This window comes from Cinclus cinclus, chromosome 12 (genome assembly GCF_963662255.1).
Source record: "Cinclus cinclus chromosome 12, bCinCin1.1, whole genome shotgun sequence".
Lineage (NCBI taxonomy): Eukaryota > Metazoa > Chordata > Aves > Passeriformes > Cinclidae > Cinclus > Cinclus cinclus.
Genome location: NC_085057.1, coordinates 547,264 through 560,173, shown reverse-complemented (window position 1 = coordinate 560,173; position 12,910 = coordinate 547,264). Strand labels below are relative to the sequence as shown.

The window sequence follows — 12,910 nt, the reverse complement described above, 5'->3', positions numbered from 1 at the left end:
AAATTTCCCAGCAGAAACCAGACCAGATCCATCAGGATCTGCTCCCTCCTGCAGACAGCTCCACCAAAGCCAGCTGAGCTCTGCCAGGCACACTGGGTGTCCTTAGGTCACACTTCCCCACTAACACTTTGTTAAGCACAACAATTAAGACAGCAGACATTTCCTATCTGCTTCTGTGATTAACACAGAGCAGTTTCCCACCAGCCCCCAAAAAGGGATACAACTTTCTCTCTTGCACAGAACCATTTCACTGAATGAAATCTGAGCTGTCAGATTCAAGCCTTGATGACTCTCCTCCCTGGGAAGCAAAGCTCCTCCCCTGAGCAAGCCAGTATCCTAAAAAATTATTTGGCATGGGAATTTTCCCAACATTTTCTGAGCAAACTGGAAAGAAAGCATGAGGCAGGAAAAGAAAATACAAAAGAAGGGATGCAGCTACTCCAATATAAGAAGTCAAAGGAAGCCTATGGGCAATGATAAATTAACCTAAACTTTGTGAAAATGGGAAAGAACACATTTGGGGATTTTTGCCCAAGACTGCAAATCTTTTTAGTGCTTTTATATGCCACAACCATCAAAACCCTAGTTTTATTATCAATTTACACAGCAACTAAGAGCCCCAGAAGTCAAGGAATCATCCCTTGGCCACTGTGCAGCCAGATGCACCATTTGGAGAGCCCCACCTCCAGGATCACAAAGGACTGTGATCGGTCACAGGACACAAGATGCCACTGCCTCACAGCAGCCTCCTGCCAACAGCAGCCAGAGGGATCACACAGGGACCAGTGTATTGCCAGGGTTATGACAAAACTGCAGGAAGCAATACAGAATTAAACAGCCAATCAACACCATGTGCAATTTTCTGCAAGACTGCCGGTGCTGGACCATAGGCGGTTGCTTCTGCATAATTAAAACTGGTTTGTTTTTGCTGCCACAAATCAGGCATGTGACCATAACAAGGGAGACGCATTTGTTCAGATTTCTGGCCAGACAGACCAATTAAAACCGTACGTCTGAAAACATGCACTTTGAATTTTGCATCCAAGGATCTGCGGTGCTCCGAGTTCCTCAGGCAGCTCTCGTGTGGCAGCTGTAAATCTGCAGCCAGATCTCCATTGGTCTTTATTTTTAACACCACCACTTCCGTCTGCAAGGCTAAGGCAAATAAGAAAACCTGCCTCCTAAAAGTATTCTTAAATATTTTCTTCTTGGTACCATCCAGCAAGCATCTCCTGGCAGTGCTGGGGCCAGCTCTCCCCTCTCCCGACAGCTGGAGGGTGCAAAGCAGCAGCAGAAGGGAAGGACAGAGCCTGGATCACTGACAGGAGACACTGCACCGTGGGAAGGAGCCTGCCAGCGACAGGAGAGGTGAGTGCAGGAGAGGTGAGAGAGAGGTCTGCATGCACGGGCAGGCAGCAAACACCCTGCAGAGCTGCAGGAGCAACGCCTGCAGCAGCACACACAGCAGCAGTCACGTACTGCCACTGCCACAGGCACCATGAGAGCCTCATGCACCCTGCAGCAGCCCCCAGCCCTCCCTGGGATGCCCAGGAGCACCATGGACAGCAGGGCACTCGCGCAGACCCACATGCACGTCACACACCCCCACTATCTTTCCCAGCGTTTTCAGGACAACTCCTTCCCACTATGAGAGGAGCAGACAATTGTCCAGGGAAGGAAGGGAGATACAGAGCCATCATGGCCAATAAATGACCCTGTGCACTGAGATAATTCCCCAGTTCAACCCTGCTCCTTCCAATCTCACTCGGCACACAGCGCTGGGCTCCTCGATTGCTGCACCTGCAGGTCGGGCAGGGCTCGGCTCCCAGCCTGCAGTACCGACAGACCATTTCCAAACCACCCCAGCCTTGCTCTAATTCCCAACAACCAGAGCTAGAGGCTTCAGCGAAACTCCTCTGAAATCAGTCTCAGCAACTTTTTCCCCCTCCATGTCATGCCAGGTGTCTTGTCAGCTCCTCCTGTCTCTGGTCCAGAGGCTTTACTCACCTCAGGCACTGCTGGGGATCACTGCCTCACCCAGCACTGGCTGACACCTCACAACAGCAGCACCCTGCCCACTTCCAACCCTCTCTGATCTCATCTTCAAATGCATTTCCAGTGCAGCTTCGCTGTGGTTACTTCTCTTCCATGCATGCTGACATATGCCTTGGAGCTCACGTGCAGGGTTTTCCACCTTTCTCCCTCCCATTTTCCTGTCCATGCCGTGGGGATGGAATGCTCACATTCCAGGCCGATCCTCCATAGTATGAGATCACTTCTTCAAATTTTCATCTATTATCATCTTTGTATTTCATCATTTCTTTATCAACACTTTGGCTGTTAGAACCCCCCTTGCCACCACTTCCCCTTTTCTTTATCCCTACCTCTCTTCCATTTCAGTCTTTCTCTGGAGGTTTGGGCATCTGTTTTCATGAGGGTAGCAAGGGATTAGATCTGAATAGAGTAATGACTCAATCCTTGAAGAAAATAAACAGGATATCTGGGATAACGAGGTAGCCTATATCCAATCCTTCGGTCAAGCCAGGAGACCAGACCCTGCACAAGTGGAAGTGGGTGTTCATTCATGGTCACTGTCACAGCCTCAGAGAAGGTTTCCATGATCACAAACCCTGACCTATGCCAGGCTGGCACACTCGACACACAGCCGAGCACAGAAAAGCTCTGCTCCTTCCCAGTGCATCCTCGGCCACAGCCTTCCTTGGGTCCCCACAAATGCAGTGACCAGCTGCTGTCCTGCCTGCTCTGCCACGTTGGTTTGCACTGCTCCTATTTAGTGAGGAAGCACAGGCTACAGCAGATCTCCGCACCAATCCCTCCAAACTCTGATGGTTATCCTCCTGCCACAGTTTAACCAAGTGAGAGGACCAGAACTTCCCTGGTCCCACAGGGAGGTGACAGCAAGTGATGCTGTGCAGTCACAGCTCTGAGCACTAGAGCCCTGCATCTCACCACGGTCACCCCAAGAGCACAGCAGCCCTGTAACACACCCAGTGTGTGCAGGGATGGAGCTGCCACCTCCTCAAAAGCAGCACACACCAGCCCTGGGGTCTGACCCTGCCACCTCTCCCAGCTACAGACACAGCCTGTCAACATAAGAATCAGACTTTATTCAGGTGAAAACACAAACCAAGCAGCCTACATCAGGAATCAGACATTCCTGGAGGTGTAATTACGCACAGAACAATACCAAGGAAATTATTACTGGCCCATCAGCAACCCGTCTGCACTAGAGCAGCACAGAACGTGATCGCTGGTGTCATGTAACACCCGCACACACTCCACATGAACTGCCTCACATATGGAAACCATGAGGCTACAGAAGCCAGGCCAAGAATGATCGTGGCCCGGGAGTACTCCAGCCACAAACAACAACCAGAAAAAACACTGAGACATCCTCAGCAAAGCTTTTGGAACAGCTCAGAACCAGTCCTGCCCCCACTGACCCCTCTGCACCCCGAGACCAGAGAAGCAGGAACTACCCAGCCCAGGACATCTTCGAGAACAACGTGAAACCACGGGACAGTCCCTGGGAACAAACGCAAATCCCCTCCCATGAAACGAACAATACCACAGACTAAAAGAATATTTCATCGGTGTAACTGCAGGGTGCAATAACATCAATTTGCCCAAATTACACACAAGCAGAAAGGTAATTGGCACCGAGCAGGGCGTGTTATGACTGTTCCGTCACTCTTCGAGGCCAGCTACAAAAGACTGAAATTCACTGAAGTAAACAATGGCACGAAACCAACAGCCAGCCCCTTCCCCAGGATCCCTCCCTCTGGCATCACGCTGCCGCAGTTAGGCAGAGACTTTCCTGAGCGGAGTCTGTGCAGACCAGCCATCACCCAAACGAGCTGGGGTCTGGAGAAAAACCCAACCTCTTCAGTCGGCACAAGCACAAGTTAATATTGTAAAACAGCAGAAAAGCTATTTTACATTTTTAATTAACCATGTCCTGGACTTGAATATGATTAAGTGCTGAACACATATCCACATAAAAAAAACCAAGCAAAGGGAGAGTGGAGCAGGTTTTATGTAATAGTGAGGGGACTGAAGGATGCAAAGCAAGGAAAAGGCGTGAAGTAAGCAGCTGAGGGTATCCTCTGTCTGAAGGTGGGAAAAGGAGCTGTCATCGGCTAACAGAAATAGCAATTACTGCAATAAAGAGCAGATTTATTAAGTTATCCAGAAATGGCCACTAATGCAGTTTGGTACCAGTATGAAAATCCCTTGGGTGTGCAATAGTCAGAAGGTTACACTGGCTCATCTCCCTGTGTCTCCAACCCTGGGCTGCAGAGCTGCCGTGTGTCACAGGGTACCAACTTTCCTTCGAAACAACAATTAACTTGGAGCCCGGGATTTGATGCTCAGCGGACTCAACAGACACAACCTCTAGTTTTGCTCTTCTTCAGGAAGGCAGCGCCTGCCGCACAGCTCCCCACCCCGCACCACTGCCGGCACTTGCATAATAATGACTGCGGGCCCGGAGGCGAGGGGCCGGAGCACCAAGGCGAACTTCCTTACATAAGGAGCGCGGGATCGGTGCGCTCCCGACCCCGCACAGCCCCGGGGCTCCCGCAGCCGCCGCTCCGGGACCCGAACAATCCGTGCCCGTCCCCGGCGCTCCGCTGGCCGAGCGGGCAGGGCCGGGGCTCCTCCGCCGGTGCCTCCCCGGCTCCGCGCCCGGCGCTGCCGCAGCGCGGGAGGGGCGGGGGGCGGCGGCGCAGCCCCCGCGGCCGGAGCCGGCCCGAGCCCGCCCCGCCCCGCACACAAAGGCGTCCCCGCCGCGCCCCGCACCGGCTCCCGCTCCGCACCTTTGACCTGCGCCTCGTAGTCGGCGATGATCTCTTTGTCCTTCTTGAACTTGCCCTGCGCTGACATCGTGCGGGAGGGCGCGGGCCCCGCCGGCACCGCCGCCCGCCGCGCTCCGCCGCCGCCTCACCCGGCCGCGGCCCCGCCGCCGCCAGCGGCCGCCGTCATTGGCGGCGCCGAGGACACCGCACGGAGCCGGGGACACGGCGCGGAGCCGGGGACACCGCGCGGAGCCCACAGCGCCGCCGGGAGCGGGGCAGAGCAGAGCCGGGCAGGGCAGGGCAGGGCAGGGCAGGGCAGAGCCGAGCCTAGCTGAGCTGAGCTGAGCTGAGCCGAGCTGAGCCGAGCCGAGCCGAGCCGAGCCGAGCGCAGCCGCTCCCGCCGCCGGCCGAGGCGGGGCCCTGGCGCCCCTCCTGCGCTCAGGTTGCGCGCGGGGCGGGCGCTCCGGAGCCCGGGTCCCTCCCGGGTCCCTCCCCCGGTCCCTCCCCGGCTCCTCCCCGGCCCCGCAGCGCTCCGCTCCGCTCCGCTCCGCTCCGCTCGGCCGCGCCCCCGGTCGGGCGGCGCCGCCGTGCTCGGGCAGCCCCGGGAGCGCCGGGACTGCGCCGTGTCCGCCCCGCTCTCCCCCAGGTCCCTCCTCCCGGAGCGGCCCCTCCGCAGCCCGGGGCTCGGTCACCGCTGGGACAGCGCGGGTGCGCTGGAGCAGATTTGTCACTTCTTGTTAAAATTGAGGAAAAAAGGAGAAAGCGTTCGTTCCAGCAGAAGCAACATCGGTGTTTGAGGCGCTTTATCGGGTCCTAGCTGAGCGCCGGGGACCCAGCCCGTGAGACCTCGCAGTGTGCAATGGCACATCCGAGCCCTCGGGCGGATCAGCCTCTGCGGATCTCAGCCAGCTCAGTGGGTTCTCTGTCCTGCCCCGGCTATGCTCCCATCGCTGCTCCACACAATGGGGTCTTTTATGGGTGTCTTGTGAGGAGTGAATTCAGGGAGATTTGATGATTCACAGTTGCTCTGCCAAATTTAAAAAATAACCCCAGTACATTACACAAATAATTTACCTAGTGCAAGAAGGCGGCACAGAGGAGCATTCTGCATCTCAGTAGCTGTGGAAAGGCCTGGGGAGGAGGGAGGAAAAGCGAGTCCTTCCAGGGAAATGCAGCCACAGCAGAATGTGAGGCCCAGGCTCAGGGCTGAGCAGCGGTACTCCAACTCCAGGTGGACCAAGGGGCTCAGAGTCCCAGGGAAAGCAAAAACTGCTAGAGCCTCAGTGGGCATAGGGAGAGGCAGAGGACAGGGAGCTCAGGGACAGTGGCTGTGGGGCAGTGTTTTGTGCCAGGGCAGGAGCACCTGGAGAGCGTGTACCAGTCCCTAGGGTGAGTTGCTGAATCCCCTGCCAGGGAATCTGGGAAGGGGCTGGGCTGGGATGCTGTGTGTTACTGCCCTAAACTGTACTTGGAGGAGGGCTGGAAAGGCAACACCAAGGAGACTCAAGAGGTATCAAAGAATGATCCTCCAGGACCATCAGGTCTCTGGAGAGGGTGCCACTGGTGTGTGGAACGATTGGTACACACCGATGGTGTATCATCTCACAAAGCAAGGAAAAGCCAGTTTACACAATGAGCACAGAAGTCCAGGGATGACTGTGTTGTGTTCCTTCACAGCCAAGAACACTCTGGAGGGACCTTACGGTTCTGAGCTCACTCTCCACAAAGAAAAAGCAAACCAAAGTAAGCAAGGAAAGAGAAGCACAGGCCATTTGATAAAGGATTCATCCGAGCAGCAGTCATTTCTTGCAACACGCACAGGGGTTCAGAGAGCGAGGACCAGCATTCCTGATAACCACCTGTGCCATAAGACAGATTTTTATTTTCTTGACAAATTGGTTCAAACCTGTGAGACCACCTCTGAGGTCAAGGCTGAGTGTCTGAGGGTGTTAAACATCTTTTCTCAGAGTGGTCTGCAATATAGTGGTAAAAGAAAAATCCCAGTCATTGAATGATCCAACAGCACCAGGGGTTTCTGCTACTCAGATATCATGAAGAGTAAAGAAGCAGTGATGGCTGAAGAAAAATAATCCAATCATGAATTAATGATCTTTAATAAATATCAATGCCTAAGATACTTTATGGAATTTCCACTTGAAACAGCTTCTTAAAAGGAAGGATTACATTGTAATTCACTTTATGACACTCTGAACCCAGAATTTTTAAATGAGGAATGAGACAGGATGGGATTTAATCATAATAAACACTTCAAGCTTGAGGTATAGAGAAACCAACAGTAGCTATGGCAACGTGGTCACTCCAGTAAGGCTAATGCAGATTATTTCCAGGGCAGTAGCCTTGTGTGTGCTCAGGAAGCAGAGGTAATGTTGGCTTAAAGCAATTCCTAAATTAAGGATTTTTTTTTAAGCAGAAGCTGTCTTGCACTCTTTATTTCCAGCTTCAAGCTGTAAGTGTTTCACAATGTGCTGAACATAGACACGGCAGCCTCAGCAGAGTATTGACATGCTGCTTCCAGAGACACTCACGTGTGTCACCATGAGCTGGGCAGACCCTTTGGCCGTGGATTCACAGACTGCGTGAGGCTCATCTCATTCCAACCCCTGCCATGGGCAGGGACACCTTCCACAATCCCAGGGTGCTCCAAGCACTGTCCAGCCTCGCCTTGAATACTTTCAGAGATGGAATATCCATCACAGCCACTCTCACAGCAGTGAAGCTTTTACCAGAGAAGGCTGGAGGCCACACCAAGCCCCAGATGATGGGACACCGAGCTGTTTACTGAAACCCTTCATAACCTTGTGCAAGTGCCAGAGCTGCAGCACAGCCTCCAGGTGCTCATCCCAGACTAAGGCAGCTCGCGACACGACCCCAGCTCTCCCTTGGTCTTTCTGCCTTCCTGAGGTCTCTGGAAGGCAGAATCCCTTGTGCCATTCCTTGGGTTGATGAAGTTGGGGAACGGGGATGACTTTGATATGTGGCTAAACCCTCTGCAGCCTCTCTGGGAAGTTGTTGTAAATTCCTACTTGGTGATGGAAACTGTTCCAGTCCAGGCTCATGAGACCTGCAGTAAACCAGCCAGACTGGGAGAGATTGCCCGTGCAGGAGAGCACTCAGCTGCAGCAGGGTCAGCTGGGCAATAAAATCTGTTTGAGCTGGGGCAGCAGAGGCGAGCCCTGCTGCTGTCCCCTCTGTGGGAATGGCACAGCTCTGACACAGCATGCTGAGCTGCTGGGGAAAGGCTCCCAAACACACATTTCCCAGTGTAAGAATAAACTCGCCGGAGACACATAGCACAGCAGCTGTTGGTGCTGCACTACGTCACCTTTGTTTTTTGAACCTTACATCTTCTTTCCTGCCAGCAAAGTGCTGTTACCTTGTCATATTAACAGAGAACTACTTCTTACTCTGTTCCCTTTTTTATCTCTGTAGTGAAGTGCAGTTGTAGCTTGGCACTGACAGAGTTGTATCAACGGGTCCTGCTTTAGCACCCAAAATAACTGCAGCCAAAGATTTTTGTATGTGGAAATATGTGTTCTTTTTCAGAAGTTTGCTTTTGATTTTTATTTTATTCAGGTCTCCAACAGCTCAGTTGTAATTAGAAAGGTATCTTCCGAAAATACATGTGTAGTATCCTTGAGGCCCTGAACATTCAGAGAAGAAAAAGAACATTCTAAAATACACACCCAGCTCTATCCCAGCCTTTTCCACTGTTGCCATCTTAAGCCCTTGTGGTACCAGTAGCATTACGCTGGTCAATAATTCAAGTTCCTGTAAGAAATGGGAATATTTATGTATGACTAAATGCATGAAGAATTATGATAAACAATTTGGCAAGGCAATGACAATTCTTCCCAGTAGCTCTAATTCTCCTGCAAAAGACATTGCAGTCACAAGGAACCTGTTGTAACTTCACAAGGCCATGGTCACACTGCACAGTTCTTATCAGTGGTGCAAGGCTCTTGCAAGCAGTTTTCTGATAGAGATCTGCTACCTCTGCTTCCTCAGGGAGATTGCCCAGACTCTGTGGCCAAAGCTGCACTTTCATTTCCCTGCTGCAAGCAGCAGCTTCATCTGGTGCTTGAGCATTTTCTGCTTTTGGCAGTGGGCACTCAGCATCCACGCCCAGCCTCTTCAGGGAGGACATCCCCTGCCCAGTGCTGGCATTTGAGTGTCAACATCCAAGGTGTGCACCTGAAATCCAAGCAGCTGTTTTAGCCTTGCCCATGGGAGGGGTTGCAGCCCTTTGCCCTGTACCACGTATGCCCCCAAAGAAGTGCTTGTGCACACAGCTCTCCAGGAAAAGCACCAGGAGCTGTTTGCCCTCTTGGGCTGTTTCCATAGCTTTGATCTTGTGCTAAATCCAGGGTGGACTCCTCTTGGGCCCATCCCACCTGTGCACACCATGCTGAAGCGGGAGCTGCCAGAACCAGATTATGTTAATCATACTCCCACTGATTCAGAGGAAAGCTAAATTTGTAATAATTCATGTGCATCAGTCACCCCCCTTTCTCCGTATGTTATTGTTCCTCTCTGCCCCATTTTCTTCCATTTCCCCCCATTCTCTCCCTCCCCAGGATTGAGGATGTCCCACCCTGTGCTCCTGGGAGCTGTGGATCCACCATACAGCATGGTCCCACCATCTCCTCTTCCACCACACGGGCACAGTTCTCTTCAAGGTTGGGTACTCTGCTACTTGGTGCAGTTGGATTTGCGGTTTGGTTTGACCTGACCCAAGCTTTGCTCTCCTAGGATGGTGCTGTTCTCCCCCGGCTCCCAGGAGTTCATCCCAGTGCCAGCAGCAGTCATGTTTTGTGTCATCTCAGACTCACTCCTCTGGCCTTCCTTCCCCCATGTTCCCTTGTTCCTGAGCTCCCCTAGCCCTGTCTGGAGCAGCCCTGTTGTACCTGGCACACACAGGTGACAGTCAAACACAAAGGGTCAGAGCTCCTGCTCCAAGCTCGGGGCTCTGAAGGTGACAGGACCTCACAGGAGGCAGGTCCTTGTCAGGCTCTGCTCCACCAGAACCAGGGGTTCTACATGTGCAGACGTGATCCCACACATGCAGTGCGGTGGCCTCCTCAGGGTCTGCCCCACAGAAACACAAGCTGTGGGGAAGGAGAACTGAAATGAAGCAGTGCTTTAAAACCAATTTTAACATTCCCAAATCCAGATGACCTCTATTGCTGTTACTCAGATTTTACATTTCTGGTCTGTGCCACCGGTGTAAGTTGAACTTTGCCAAAACAGTACTTGGCAAGAAGTTTGTTTCTTTTTAAAGATTATCAAGGCTTTGGGGATTTTGGTACAGAATATGATTTGTGGGTAAAATACATGATGTTCACATGGAAAAGAAATAAAGCCAAGAAATCCAGTGTTTATAATCACCCACTGGATTTAAATAAATTGATTTAATGTGTTTCCAAGGGGAAGGAGGAAAGAGCAACACAGGAATTCTTGTCACACGATTTCCATCTGAAAGCTAACACAATTACTGCAGCAGGATTCAGTTACCAAAGGCAAAAAAAAAAAAAAAAAAAAAAAACAAGGGAAATCAGGAGTCAATTGAGTTGCTGCAAAATTTAATATCTTGCTGTCATCTTTGTTCTTGGTAGAGAGTTGCTGTAGCAACAGACCAAAAAAAGAACTTGCACAAGAGGAGGAGCCTGCTGCTCTTTTAACATCATCTCTTTACCCTCCCTGAATTACTGTTTATGGCCAGTGAATCCTGAAGGCTGTGGACACAAGGCCAGAGTCTTCAGGTACCACACCTGTCACACACACAGTGGTGTTCTCAGCTCCTCCCTGCAGCTCACATGGTGGCCACTCTTCTGTAGAACTGAGCCCATTCTTATCACATGCAAGATCCATCTATTCCTTGATTCACTTCCATCACTGGGGGCTCTGCACCCTGCAGATCAGCACTGTGTGGGATTGTGCAGCTATAAATAAGAGACAGCTTTCCCCACCACTGCCTTTCTGGACGATGCTGACAGCGCAGCAGCTCAGGGAGGACAGGCTGTGGGGCAGCAGAAGGCAGCAGCTCCAGGGTGATGGTGCCAGCAGCCTCAGGTCCTCTTCACAGAGCAGAGCATGGCAGCTGCTCATGCTGAAGCAAAGGAATCTCCAGCATCAGTGCTGCCTGGGCTGTCAGTGTTTTCCAGTAGCTGGGTCCCTGCTGTTTGTTGTACCCAACTAATTGTCACACACGATCTCCAATTCTCCATCTGCAGTGTGAAACCCTCTAACAGCAATTTTTGGCATTTTGGGACGCAGAACTCCTTAAGTGCAGGTGGGAAAGCAGCTGCAGGAGCTTTCTCTGTGTGCCCTGTGGAAGGGCCCCTTCACAGCCCAGCAAGTTCATGGCCCTGAACTTCATCCCTGTCCCAAAACAGGACCCCTGCACATCACAGCATGTCTCCCTGATGTGGTGCTGGGCTGGGTTTGCCAGCAGGGCACAGAACTGAGGGTGAGCCCCCCTTCCCACCTGGGCTCTCCAGGCCCAGCATCTCCAGCAGCACCTCAAGCCCTTGGCAGCAGCGAGGGCAGGAGGGGCAGGTGGGTGGGCACGGGGCAACCTGGGACAGAACCAAGCTGATCTGGAACAGCAAGGTCTTGCCCACGTCCCCATTTCCACATCTGTAAGTGGAGCTGGCATTCCTGCTTCCTCCTGGGGCACTCTCATGGCTGCTGATAGAAAGGAACATCCCCTTGTGTGCAGACTGGATGGCCCTGCAGTCCTAACCTTGTGAAGGGGCACCACCAGCCTGTTGCAGAGATTCAACCTAGTTTGATTTCTTGTAAGCTTCACTCTGATGCTCCAGCATCTCCACCTGATACCTGTCTGGGTATCATCTGTTTCCAGGGAAGCAATGCCCATGGGCACACAGCACTCTGCCCCCACCAAAACCAGCCCTGGTGCCATCACCATGTCTGCAGCCAGGGCACTGCCTGCCTGGGCACCTGCTGGAGCAGTGCCTGGAGCCCTCCTTGTATCCTGATGTGCATTTTTGCTCAAATTACTCAGGTCTGTTGTACTCGAGGAAAATGATCCAGTACCTGCAGCTGGAGCCAGGGGGAAGGGCTCACTCACTGCCTTTGTTCAGTGCCAGCAGCCCCTGCAGTCCTGCACTGCCGGGGGCTTCCAGCGGGACAGGGGAGAGGAGAAAAGGAAAAGCCTGGGAAACTGAGCTGGCACTGTGTGCTCACACAAAGCACTATTGTTCTGTGGCTCAGAGATGCAGTTTAGTAGGGCAGGCTGTCCTCCCCAGCAGCCCCGGGCAGCACACAGCCCCAAGGGAAGCTGCATGTGGGGCCTCTGTCTGAACTGACAGCGATTGATGAGGGAGAAGGGGCCAAATGGAAAACACAGCTTTGAGGGAGAATTCAGCTCTCTCATTAGAGCTGAATACAGCTGGCCAAAGGGGCCTTTTCCTGGAGGAGCCCCAGGCTCCAGCCACATTCACAACTTCATTGCAAATTCCAGCAGGAAAGTGTTGTTTCCTGAAGGAGTGCTAAGTTTTGGGGTGTTTTTAAGTGCCCCTTCACACTGGCCATAGCAGTGGCACAGAGACCCAGTGACTTGTCCCGTGTACCACGGCACACCGAGACACTGAGCATTGATTTTGTTACCTGAGGTCTCAGTCATGTATTAGCCACCCACCCAGAGGGATTTTTTAGCTTTTTTCAGGAACTCGAGCTAGGCACACTGAAATGGGTTCGGTGCATTGCTCATCATTGCCCATCCCATGGATTATCTACCACTGGGCACACACAGGGAAACACCAGCACTTCGCACACAAGTTGCTTCCCAGGCTCTTGGCTTCAGCACTAATTTAACAGGCAGAATCTTCTGATTTCCTTCACCAACTCAACTGAATGCAAAGTAGGTTGGGATAATTGCAGCTCTAGGGGTTGAAGGGCTGGAGAGGAGGGGAATGGTCTGTGTGCTCAAGGGCTCCAGGGGCTTTGCCAGGAAACTGCTGAGTCTGCCCCACCACACCAGCGGAGTCTTGAGTTTTGTTTGCTCAGACCTTGCCTTCTGCTCAGGCCCAAGTGAGACCCAGCCTTGCTCT

General features: G+C 52.6%; 1 protein-coding gene across 1 annotated transcript in view; it reads right to left on the bottom strand.

Annotated features, from left to right (window-relative positions):
- SRGAP3 (SLIT-ROBO Rho GTPase activating protein 3) overlaps positions 1–4,905 on the bottom strand; it is a 69,531-nt gene extending 64,626 nt beyond the window's left edge. The window contains exon 1 of the mRNA XM_062500586.1: positions 4,839–4,905. Coding sequence (XP_062356570.1) covers positions 4,839–4,905 — 67 coding nt within the window. The remainder of the gene's footprint in view (positions 1–4,838) is intronic.
- Between the last annotated feature and the right edge of the window lie 8,005 nt (positions 4,906–12,910).